The 12482-nt window shown below is 51.0% G+C and overlaps 1 protein-coding gene across 3 annotated transcripts in view; it reads right to left on the bottom strand.

The window, feature by feature from the left end:
• Positions 1 to 12482, bottom strand: part of LOC105567840 (neurofilament medium polypeptide) — a 110272-nt gene that overhangs the window by 48925 nt on the left and 48865 nt on the right. For all 3 annotated transcript variants that reach the window (XM_012023049.1, XM_012023051.1, XM_012023050.1), the window contains exon 2: positions 206 to 519. In XM_012023049.1, the coding sequence (XP_011878439.1) occupies positions 206 to 439 (234 nt within the window). In that variant the 5' untranslated portion in view covers positions 440 to 519. The remainder of the gene's footprint in view (positions 1 to 205; positions 520 to 12482) is intronic.

Raw genomic sequence — 12482 nt, 5'->3', positions numbered from 1 at the left:
TTGTTAGGCGACATTAGGCTGACAGATGGTTTATTTATTTAATTCCGACGTTTCGACCAAGCGGTTTGTCGTCCTTTTCAAGGAATTTAACGATCTACAAGTTTTCAGAGAGTTTTCATGAACGTATAAGTGATTATCGCGCGATTAAAATCACTCCTGAATATTTCGGCTTGAAAGATAAGTCGACGAGGCGACAAGGACTTACCGGCTCCTTATCCTTTTCGGTAGTCTCATCTTTGTCCTTTTCTTTATCGTCGGCGGAGTCCGTGTGCGGTGCTATGCCGTTGGTGGTGGGCTTCGTGTCGGCCTCCTCGATCCTCTCCAGCTTGCCGTCGCCAGGTGCGGCCGCGTCGCCGACGACGCCTCCCTCGGCGGGTATCCCCTCCTTCTTCGGCGTCGTCGTTATGTCCACGGACCTCTTGCTCTGTCTCGCTCCCATGTTTGCTTCTTACCGTGTCGTGCCACCTGTCTCTATCTCACTCGCTCTCTGGGTACCAGGTGGCGTCCAGCTAAACTGGCCTGCAATCAGAGCGGGAGAGAGAGTTGATTAAGTTCTTTTTCGCCAAATTATCCAAGGCACGGCGAAAAGTAACGCTAACGCGGCCTACCCTACGATCAGGTAAAGAGCGAAGGGAAGTGGAGTCGAGGGATCGGGAGAGCCTGGCAAATCTGCGCTCGTTCTGCAATTTGACGCGGTTACACGCGTCGATCTGCACAGGCGGTTTCGCCGCGGATAAGTTCATCCGTCTCGCGATACGCGGAGGAGCGGGAGTAACTTTCACCGTGGCAGAGATACATCGGGGATTCTCTCTCGGAGCTCGCTCGCGTCGACGAACGAGGATCTGGTTATGAGGACAAACAAATCTGAAACGCAGCGGTCGCGATTCGAAAATGACGCAACTTACGTTCACCTGCGCCAGATTCGATCTGATAAGCGAGATTTACGTTCGGCGATTCGCACAGCCACGCCCTTCGTAATTAATAGCGACTTTCGTGCAGATCTCTCTTTCTTGCCAGAAACGTCTCCTCAAAAATTCATTCGTATCGTACGCGACAATGTCGAGCGGTTGAACGATAATAAAGTCGTACGGAAGACACAGTTCGGAAAACAAAGAACAACGGCTATAGCACAACGGAAAACTTCTTCCATCGAGAAACAACTAGGCATTGTCCTACCCAAGGATTCGCTTGTATTCGTTTCCGTTATTGTGTTCGGCTGAAACGCGAAAAAAGAGCGTGGAATTGCCAGTAAACGCGTGAAAGCATTTTTGTCAACACTATTGAGGCTATCATTTGTTACAAAGCGTTTAATACACCTAACTGTTTTATGTCGCAAAAAACTGTATGGACTGTATTGCTTTTTGATCGAGATAAATATCCAACGTCGATTTCGAGCTATTATTCGCGCTATTATCTTTCCATTTTAGGGCGTTGAACTTGCAGAGACGTCAAGTTCGGGACGCGCGTCACCGACGAACAAATACAGGTCGCTCTTGTCGCATTACTTGTGGCACTCGAAAGGGAGCAGAAATACACGCCGTCGTCACGATTCTAATTATCCTTGGAAGAGGAGAAAAATAGCTCGGCTGGAAGACGTCGAAGAGCGCGAGCGAGGGTAACGGTACCGCGCGGCGATGGCTTCGCCAGTAACGAAAGCGGAAACGCGCCGTACCGAGGGAACGGCTGCGAAAAACTGGCGCGGCGTGGCGAGGCGCGCTAAAAGCCAGGCTCACCTAGGCCACTCGTTTGTTGTGCGCGCGTTAACGAGCATTTAAATAACCACGTGGCTCGCGCGCGCACGTACGCACGCACGCACGCACGTATCGCCGCCGCTCGTACGCGCGCACGCGCGCGCGAGCAGCTGACGGCCGCGGTGCGTAACGCATCTGTGGTCGCGACTAAACTTACGCGAGGTCGTCCTTTGTGTGCCAGTCGGCGAGGCAGCTCGAGGGAGAGAAACGATTGGAAACGTCATTCTTTGTGGAAAAACCATTCTCTTATTTGATTCCAGGTGGATCGATTTACAATGAAAATGCCTTGACGGACCCTTGGCAGAAATGTATGCAATTTTCCTAAAGACCCTTCGGCTACTGTCTAGTATTACTGTATTCTCATTAGTTGGGACCGAGGGGAAAACCGCTGACCAAAATCTTGTACACCAATGCCCAGTGGGCATTACTTTATCTTATTTATTTTGTTTTATCTTATTTCATCTTATTTTATTTTTATAATGCCCCAGCTAGGCCTAATGCCCAAAAATGCCTAGCAATGCCCAGCAATGCCGAAAATCTGTACACCACAATGCCCTCAGCGGTTTCCCCCGTGGTTGCGACAGTATAACTGCACAGAAAATAGATAAAAACCTGATGGAGTTTTATTTAATGACTGAAGCAGTTTTCCTGGTGAAAATATACGCAGTTTGCGTAGACATTTACCATTGAATGTTTCATTTATTGTTCTGTTTTTGTTTAGTAACTGGGTTTATATTTCGCGTATCTTTTGTGCGCAGTAATCGCGGGGAAAACGTTACATCCTGACGTGTATCCTAAGTAGCTTTACTTCTCAGAGCTACTAAGACACAAGTTAATGCAACTGTGTCCAGTAACTGCTAAAAAAATGCACGACATTTCTACCGGGGACATTAAGGGATATATTCTGTGAAATGCAATTCTCTGTAACGCCGTATCTCCATGTAACACCGTTACAGCAAGAGAGAAAGAGCGAAGAGAAGAAAGAACACTTATAAGCTTATAAATCTTCTCACAGAATACAGAGCTCTCTTGTTCGAAATTGCAGAAACTATAACAGTTCAATTTAAGAATATCCCATTTAAGCCAAGATTTTCCGTGGACAAACCTTTCATCTCATTAAATATCAATTCAATATTAAATTATCAATCGCAATATTTATAACGTACTGTAAAATGTATTATAGACATTTCTGTCATTAATAGAAAAATTTATCAATATCATTAAATGTTCTTCTAATTTTCAGTCGCAATGAATTGTAAGATACGTCTGTATCTGACACATATAAAACCGAGATTCTCGTAAGATAGGTTCAATAGAAATAGCGATAGATAAAGAGCAAACAAGCACATGCACTATCAACATTAGCACACTTTTATTTCGCTTTGAAGTACGCAGTTCTCGACGTAACCGCACAGAATTCACCCGCTGTGTATAAAATGCCTCGTAACCGATATATCTGATAATCTTTTAAACGTCTCGCGACACTTGACGTTAATGTTTAAAAACTCGATAGCCCGTGCTCAAAGTCAATAACTCCTATCGAGTATAAACGGCTCTCATCTCGACGTATCTGTCGTGATGTCACGCCGTTATTGTACACTTACTTGTACCATTTCCACTTTTATTCCGTCAGATACCTAAATTTCGCGATTATACGCGGAAATCTTACGTATGCGGCACCAGGTAACGTCTGAATTTTCATCGCGCGCACCTTCCGGATCTTCGCCGAGGAAAAAAGTCCCGTTAACGAGGCGATTTTCATCGCGCGGCGCACGGCGAAATTGCCTTTCTGCTTTCTAGCGGTGATTCCGTTTCTCGAATCAACTCGCGCATTCCCTGTCGAGTCACGTTGAACGAACGAAAGTCAGAGTTACAGTTTAAGGGGATGCTGGAGTGATCCTGCACTTTTCGCGCCTTTGCTCCTAGACCTGTCAATTCATGAAAACATTTGTGTAATATACAATTTATGCGGCTTTACTAATTATAGGCCTCGTAATTTGTGTATTACACAAATGTTTTGTGAACTGAGCGACAGTTCTAGACGCAAAAAGTGCGAAAGGTGCAGGATCACTCCAGCATTCCCTTAAAGCCTGGTCTACAATGAGACGGAAGTCAGTAGTTAGCAGACATAAGTCGGAACTCACAAGTCGGAACGCGGCAATCATAAGAAGATTGCCGAAATCCAATCCTTCTGACTTATAGCTCATACGTAACTTATGATTGACCACTCAGAGCCAATCGTATGCCCAATATTTTCATCGTTTCACAGGCAAATGATTGCCTATAAATTTCCTCGTCTCTGATTGGCTAGTGCCTTATGACTCGTTGTGGATAAATATTTTTCTTTATGATTTGCAACCGTAATGTAAAGTCGATTCTCCCGGCGATTGGATTTCGTTCTCGCGAGAACAGAACCGCGCGTTAACGCGAGGCGCGGCCGCCCAGCTACGTCATCACTGTCACCGCGTAACGCCATTTGTTTCAAGGTATCCTATTCACGGTGCATTGCACCTCGCTCGTCGTAGCCGTGTATCGGCTGGCGCGCCGCGCGTCTAGCTGTCGCGCGGCGCGCCGGGTGACGGATCCCGAGACGGAAACGCGATGACACAACATTGTTACCTCCGCGAGAATTCCTCGCAGCTCCGCCCGCGTAATTTTTGACACGTCCCGTCACCACTCGGCGGCGGGGTTTAGCGGTCGGGAGGCGTCGGGAACGGACGTTTGTCGACAAGTTCGCGCGCGCAAGTGGCGCTCCTGCGTAAAGATTGTAATAAATAATAGACGACAATCTCTCGAGAGGGATCCACGTCACCCACGGGCGGAGCACGGGAGCTATTATTACGGTTCGCCTCTCCGGAAATAATAGAACGCGATGCCGCCGCTGTGGGCTAACAAATGAGATGTTCCCCCACAAGCCGAATTTTCGGAACTCGTTGCAGCAGACTCCGCACAAAAGCTCGGCCGAGAGAGGGAGGCGTTCCGCGCCGTTTCATCTTTATTTCTTCCTGAATTAGCGGAGTAATTCGTGCAGCTTTGCCGAGGGTAAACGAGGATATCGACTCCCCCGTCCCGTTTGCGCGGTCGATTTTATTCGCAGGCGCGCACATCCCCGAGAATCACGCGTGGCCGCCTAAAAGGCCTGCGTCCACGAGGCTGGAACTTGGTCCAAGTTCTAGGCTCCGAGAAATGTGCAGCCAATCAACCTGCAGCTCTTCCATAAAAGCTCTCGAAACTAGAACTTGGACCAGGTTCCAGCATCTTTATTTCTTCCTGGATACAGGTCTTTGGAGATCCCGCATGCCGGAAGAATCATCGTCGAAGCATCCGTGAAAATAGAAAAACAAGGAGACGTAATTAGCGCCCGCTATATCGGGCGGCGGCAGGAAGAGTTTCGACAAATATTTATGTTATCCCATATCGCGCTCGCGTGTGCACCACGTGGGACCACGTGCGTCCCGCGGAGCGTCGTTACGGTAAGAAATAGCTCCACTTGGTGTGCACGGCAAGTTCCGTAGATGATCACACGTGTGTCCATCCACGAGGGAAGAACGTGGGAAATGGAAAATCGCCTCCGAGGAAAATCGGTTATGCACTTCGTTTCGAGTTCTCTTCTCGGCTTCTCTCTCTCCCTCCCTTCGTCTCGCTCTCGTCGCGTTAATCATAATTCCAAGCGCGAATTTCCGGTGGCGGAGGAAGGTCACGGAGGCGTATCGCGGACGCGCCGCTATATTTAGAGGCGTGTGACATCGTCGGGACTCCGCGTCGCCAGATAAACGTCGCCGAACGGGCCCGCGTCTCTGGAAAAACACGATCGCCCGTCGCAACTGTTTCGCGCATGGAGGAGCGGGCGCGCGTGCACTTCGCGTTTCTCTCCGCGTTCCCTGCGATAAAAATAGTCCCGGCGGAGAAAGGAAATTCACCGCCACGCGCGGCGAGAGAGAGAGAGAGAGAGAGAGACGCGCGCGCTCTTCGGAGTCGATCCATGCAGCGGAGCATGTATATGCTCTCTTACATTGTTATTTATTTTTCTTGTGTTTCGAAACTCTCCGTCTCTCTCTCCTCCCCTCTCCCCGCCGCGCCCTGTCTTTCGTATTAACGATCTCACGCACGGTCCTATTATCGCGGCGGGCATCCACATCGTCCTCGGTGAGGGGAGCGTGAACTGCGCGAGAAACTGGTAATGCGAGATGTCTTGCGTAAGAGTAACGATAATTGAACAGATAACTTTTCGCATTTTAAGACTTTTTTTTAAGACTTCGCGCACTTAGCGCTCGGTAAATTGCGAGCCACGCAATTATTAGGCCCGCGCCACCCTCCTCTCGCGCCGAGACTCGGCGCGGAGCAATTTTCAAAGCGCCGATATTCACTCGCGAACGCGACGAGCGTTAACACGTCCGAGGTTCCGTTCGCTCGGAATGATTCGACAATATTTTTGACGAAATGTTGCAAGCCGACGTTTATAAAACCACTCCTCGCGCGCTCTCTCTCTCTCTCTCTCTCAATGACTAAAAAGAGAATAGGCAAGATGCCCGACAGGCTTGACAAAACTGACCGAGTCAAATCCGACGGTAGTGTCGTAACGATTTTCTTACGACGCGCGTTCTCCCCTCAAATAAATAGTTTCGCGGCGCGCGTTGTGAAACAGCGCTGCGCGCCGCTGCGAGGCCGCGGAGATGGAAATGCGCACGCGAGAAGGCGCGTCGAGTGCGCGCCGTGAGAGCCTGCGGTCGCGATCGGAGATGATGGGATTCCGCGAGCTTTACGCGGTAGTCGCGATTCCGCGGCAGGTGAGAGACGCGTGAATGCGAGACGCGAGATGAGGCGAGGACGAGACGGCTCCTCTCTTCTCTTCCCCGTGCTATGCTTCGCTCGGAGCGCACAAGCGGGGACGTGTAATGAGCGTCGAGATTTCTTTCGTATCGCTCAATTGATTAATAAGCGCATTCAGAGGTCGATGCCGTCTATTAAGGCGTTAACAGCGACACAACGACCGCCGTCGGCCGTCGTTGTGCGAGAGAATTCCTCGTCGGCGATAACGCGAACGATAAGCGGTGCGCCGGGAGGAGGAACGAAACGAGCTATTATGGGACTATAATGAAACGACGACGACGAGAAACGGCCGGAAAATTGGATACCTCGCGGCGATCTCAAGGTTGCGCAGGTGCATTAATGGGCGCCGATGACTCGCGCGTTCGCGCGCGGATTTTTCGATCCGGGAGGCGCTCTTCTCGCTCTCGCCGCGCTCGCGAGCGGAGGCACAGTGGATCTCGATCAAAGGTTTTTAACCGGTCGAATACAACTCGCGGAATTTCCACGAGCCTGCGAGTAAAGGCCTGCGTCCACGATGCTAAAACTTGGTCCAACTCCCAGTTCGTGGACACAGGCCTTAAGGCTCGGTTGCACCTATGTCGCTTAACTTTATTATAGCTTAATTCAGTCTTCGTTTCTTATAGCGAATTCGGTTGCTTGCACTAGTACGCACTGAGTGCACACTAAGGTTTGTTTACAGTCAATTCTTATAATTAAGGATCGTCTTAAATATCTCTTGAAATATTTCATAGTCAGTAAAATGATCTGTATAGCAGTATAGCAGTGTTCCACCAATCGAACTAAATTTCATTTCAATGATCCACGCTGTTCTCTGATTTAGTCCGATTGGTGGAACACTGTCGGTCTGTACGAAGAAGCCACATAATTTGTATATTACACAAATGTTTTTACGAATTGGCAGTTCTAGGAGCAACGGTGTAAAAAGTGCAGAATCACTCCAGCATCCCCTAAAGTTAAGATTACGTGAGAGACGTTGGTGCAACCGGGGCCCGAAAGTTTCGCGTCGGCGCCGTCAAGCTGATCCTCGCGCGCGAATCAGGGACACTCCCTCGTCTCCGAACGGCGAGACGCTCGCCCGCAACCTGACTCAACACTTCATGTCGATGTCACATCCCGCTGACTCACCCGATGCTCCAAATGACACGCGCATTCTCTCCGCGATAAACAAAAAATTCCTTTCTACGACACTGCGTGCGAAAGTGCGCCCGTCCCCCAATTCCCACGGGCGCGAAATGTGCGTGTGCGTGCGTGCGCGCGCGGGCTGTGTAACTGTACGCCCAATCAATCAGCCATTATTTCCTCGCGCCTGACGCGTCTAATTCGACGGTTCAGCTCGACGGAAAGCGACACGCGCGTTAAGAGACCGAAATAGAATAAAGGAGGAACAAATATAATCATTAAAGACAGCGGCCGAAGGAAGGCTACCAACATCGGATGGCAAGCGCAACAAAGAGAACAGCGACGGACGGAGCCGATCCTCCGTCTATTGAGGTGGCACTTTGACATTGTGATTAGCTAGGAATATAGACACAGCGCTGCGAGCCGTATTCTTCCTCTTTGTTCCTCGTCTCGTTCTCCCGCTTCATTGTGCCGACCCTGTTTCGTTGTGCCGAGGGAAAAAAAAAGACATCTGCTCTTTCTCTCGCAGCCGTTATCGAAATTGAGAATAACGCAGCCGCGCGCGCGCGCGGAAGAATAGGTGTCGAAACCACACCAGACGCGGGCCCGTATGCGATTGGGACGCGTGTGTCCCGCATGCGTGAGCAGGCGAATACCGCGCTCGCACGTGCTCGCGCTCCGCTCCGCCGAAAACCCGAGCGTGTCCGCATCGCGTCGCGTCGCAGGAGCAAGCGGGGAAAGGTTAGCGGGCCTGAAAAAGTACGAGTACGCGCGCACGTGCGTATCTGCGGACCAGGCCGCAGAATGGGGACCTATTTTTGGCGCGTGCACCCCCTCGGTCCGTGTAAACACGCGACCGGAGCGCAACAGGGGCGCAATAAAGTCGCAGGAGGCGGGGGATCCTGAAGAGCCGACAAGCCGGACAAAGCGGAAACGGGTTCGCGCCGGCGAACGGCGCGGGGGAATTCGGTCAAAATTAGCACGATCGGCACGCAAATAAACCAGCGACGTGCGAGAGAGCGACATCGATCTCTCGGCGAGTTCTTTGCCTCGGCGACTCGATTAGCGCCGACCGATGTCGAAACCCGAGTCACGGCGTCTCTCTGGCGCGAGGAGACCGCGGCACTCGATCTCAACCGGGAATTGTATTCAGCGCCGAATGCGCTATAAAGAGCAAACCCGCCTCCTTTCTTTCTCGGAGGAGAAAAAGGCAGATGTGGGCAAGTTAACGACCCGTTATCGCATGAACGCTGCTGCCGCCGTCGCCGCCGCCGTTGCTGAAACTGGTTGCTGCCGATCGCGGGGCGCGGATCGAGGGGGTCGCGGCGAGTTCCGCGCGGAGGAGAGGCCGCGGGGCGCGTTGCATCGGGGAGCGGCGGCGGCGAAGCGCGCGAGAGGTGCGTTTGGCGAGGCCACGGAGGAACGAGCGTACGCGTGCAGGTGCAGGCGCACCGACGCCTCTCCTCGCCGCGAGCGGATTTTCGCGGGAAAGCCGCTGCCGCCGCCTTCCGCGTCGTCGTCTTCATTTACACACAATGCTCACGCGATGTTAATTAACGGAAACATATAATCGACGATAACGTACGACGCCGTTGCGCGACGGTGACTGGATGCAAATGCGAGCGTTACCGGCGAATTGTACGAGGTCGAGTAGTTTTCTTTGTCGCAAAAACGGCCGAAGGAATAAAAACGTACGTTACAAAAAGTCACCCGTGAACGGAAAAAAAAAATGTGAGACCGAGATGCGTTTCCGAAGGATCGGCATTACCTCGGGTCTTTCTCCGCTAGTTTCCCCGAGCGGCAACAATCGCTCCCTGACTGCAGGTAGAAGCCTGTTGTACATACAAAATCGGCACAAAAGCGAAAGAGAGGGAGAAAAGGGAAGCGACGGAGCGGCCATAGAAAAAGAGAACCGTCAAGAATACGTATCCTACGCGTTGCTCTGCCCCGTCTTTCGCCCTTTTCCCAGTCTATCGACTGCACAAGGCTGGTCCGCGAGTAAACGCGAGAGATCTCTCGAGCTTCCAAGCACACATGTGGCGGTTTATCGCGGCCGATTATTCCACTGTCAAGTCGATCGAGCCACTCTTCCCTCGATACGAGATCAATTAATGTAGCCTAAGCCTTTAAGGCCTGTATCAAATCGACATTGAGATTAGATCGAGAACTAACCAGTCAGACTAACATTCACTAAGTACACTTCGCTCTGACTAGTCAAATTTCAATATAATCTCAATCCCAATCCGTAGTCCAATACGGGCTTTCGAGAAAGAAGATTAGATTAGATGCAACTCGAAGATTAGGATTCAATCGAAGTAAAAATGAAATGGATTAAAATCAAGCTTATCCGATCGGTCGAATTCTTATCCAGTTGGCAATTCTCGAGGGGGAAACCGCTGAGGGCATTGTGGTGTACAGATTTGCGGCATTACTGGGCATTACTAGGGCATTTTTTGGGCATTACGTCTTGCTGGGGCATTATAAAGATAAAATAAGATACAATAAGATAAAATAAGATAAACCAAGATAAATGAGATAAAAGAAGATAATAAGATAAAGTAATGCCCACTGGGCATTAGTGGGCATTGGTGTATAAGATTTTGGTCAGCGGTTTCCCCCTCGGCAATTCTCGATGCGGGAGATTAATAGGAAATCGCAGCTAAAAATACTCGATTGATAAAACAACTGGGCTCCGTTGTACATAACTTCGAGAAGCTCTCTTTGTCCCGCCCGTGCGACGAGGTGTGCGAGGAATCAGGCCGGTTCCCCATGACTCGCATTTTTTGAGGCGCGTAGGTCACGAAAATCACTCTCAGGTCTGTTTAGCATTTCCGTTAAAGCCTGTGTTCTCGATGCTAGAACACAATGGTTGAACCAAGTTCTAGGCATCGTGGACACAGGCCTGTAGAATGTGCGTTTCGTTTCACGCATGATGCATCTGTTATCCTTATTCATTAACTGTTTAAAAGAAATTAATGACGCATCATGCGCATCATGCGTGAAACGGAAAGGCCTAGAGGGTGCTTTCCAGCAACGCACACAAGCGACACCGTGTAACACAGTGAATCGTTTTCTCTTTGTTGTCTGCCAATTATTAAACAAGGCCGAAATTAATCTCTGTGTTGCATTGCGCTAATCTGTGTCTCTTGCTGGAAGGCACCCAGAGCGTATAGTAGAAATTCTAATCAGCTATTGGTTATATTAGTTTAGTCCGGTCCATAATAATTTGTAATCGTTAGGGCCGCTATTTGCAACGTCTGCTAACCCTTTAATCGACCGTTCAATTTCAGAATGGCCATTAGGAACTGACAATGAGTGGCAACCGGAGTAATAGAAATTGAAATTTAACGGTGGGATAGAATTAACATTCGTTGAAAATAGTGGCCCTTATGCTTGTTTCTACCAATGCAGATTAACTTTGATCTCGGTTTCATTTACTTTCCATCTTTTCCCAACTGTTTAGGTACGGTTTCACCAACGTTGCTTAACTTTAGGCTTCGCTTATTTCGTTCTTTGTCTCTTTCTATTACTTCAGGAAGAGACAAACGTAAATTAAACTAAGTTTAAGTTAAAGCGACGTTTAATGAAACCGGGCCTTCGAACAAGAAAAAGATAAAAAGGAAGTTAGACCGAGATAAAAATTAATCTCCATTGGTAGAAATGGATAGAATGGACATTAATTGCAACAGTCAGAACTGGGCGAGAGAAAAAAAGATCGATATGCAGTCCCGACTTCTGATCGAGGAGCAGCAAACTCGTTGCAGACCGGGCCTCACGCATTTTGCACAATTCCGCGAAATACGCCCCGCGTGAATGCCGACTCGCTTTGTCCCCGTCCGCGACGACTCGAAATGTCGGCGGCGCGGCCGAGGAACATCGGAGCACACGGAGCCGCGGTATGCGCGATTGCGCGATCCCGAGCGCGCGCGGAAAAGGTCGGCCGCTGGAAATCGCGCGTACGTAAATACGGAGCACGTCCGGGTGATAATTCGGGGATGGACCAAAAATTGCTCGATTATTCGAACACAGGTAGATGCTTTTTCGACAATATACGACCCGATGCGAATTAATGCACCGCGCTGTGCGTGCACGGCCCGCTCGTTCGGGGGTTAAGAAGTGCGCGACCACCGAGCAGATGGTGGGGCACGGAATCAAGATGGCGTAACGACCGGTCGTTCCTTCGAGGGGATCGTTCGTCCGTGCACGATGACTGGACGAAACCCGGGAAGTACACACACCGGCTCGATTCTCGGAGCCGACCCGCGCCGGCCGCGGCGACTCGCCTCGCGGGGGCTCGTCCTCGGGGAAGGACGAGCGGGACGCCGACGTGGGTCCCCCTCGCAACGCGGCTGGCGCCGTCCGCTATATCGATTGCCGTTCCGGCTTGCCCATTTTCAAAATGGCGCGGGGAGGGGACGAACGCCCGGTCGAAATCCGGATGCCTCGGAGCGCGCTGCGGCGAGGCCGCGTCCCGTCGAGGACCCGGTCGCGACTCCCGCGCCTCGCCGCGCTTCCTGGTGGCCGGCTCCGCCGAGGGAGAGCCGGCCGGCGGACGGCGACGATGCCAGGACGATGCGTCGCGCACGCACGCGCGGGCTGCCCGCGAGGAGGAACTTTCTTCGGGCGCGCAACAGTTACTCCGGCGAGGCCCCGCCGCGAAAATACCGGCTCCCTTTTGTTCCGCGGCAGAAAAACGAGAGAGAGAACGCGAAACGATCGATCGCGCGGGGCGCGCGGAGAACGATGCCGGGACGCCGGACGATCGGTCGCACCTCACTCTCT

The sequence above is a fragment of the Vollenhovia emeryi genome, unplaced genomic scaffold, assembly GCF_000949405.1.
Source record: "Vollenhovia emeryi isolate VEMERY1.0 unplaced genomic scaffold, V.emery_V1.0 DF939133.1, whole genome shotgun sequence".
NCBI classification, from domain to species: Eukaryota; Metazoa; Arthropoda; class Insecta; order Hymenoptera; family Formicidae; genus Vollenhovia; species Vollenhovia emeryi.
This window is presented reverse-complemented; position numbering and strand designations above follow the sequence as displayed.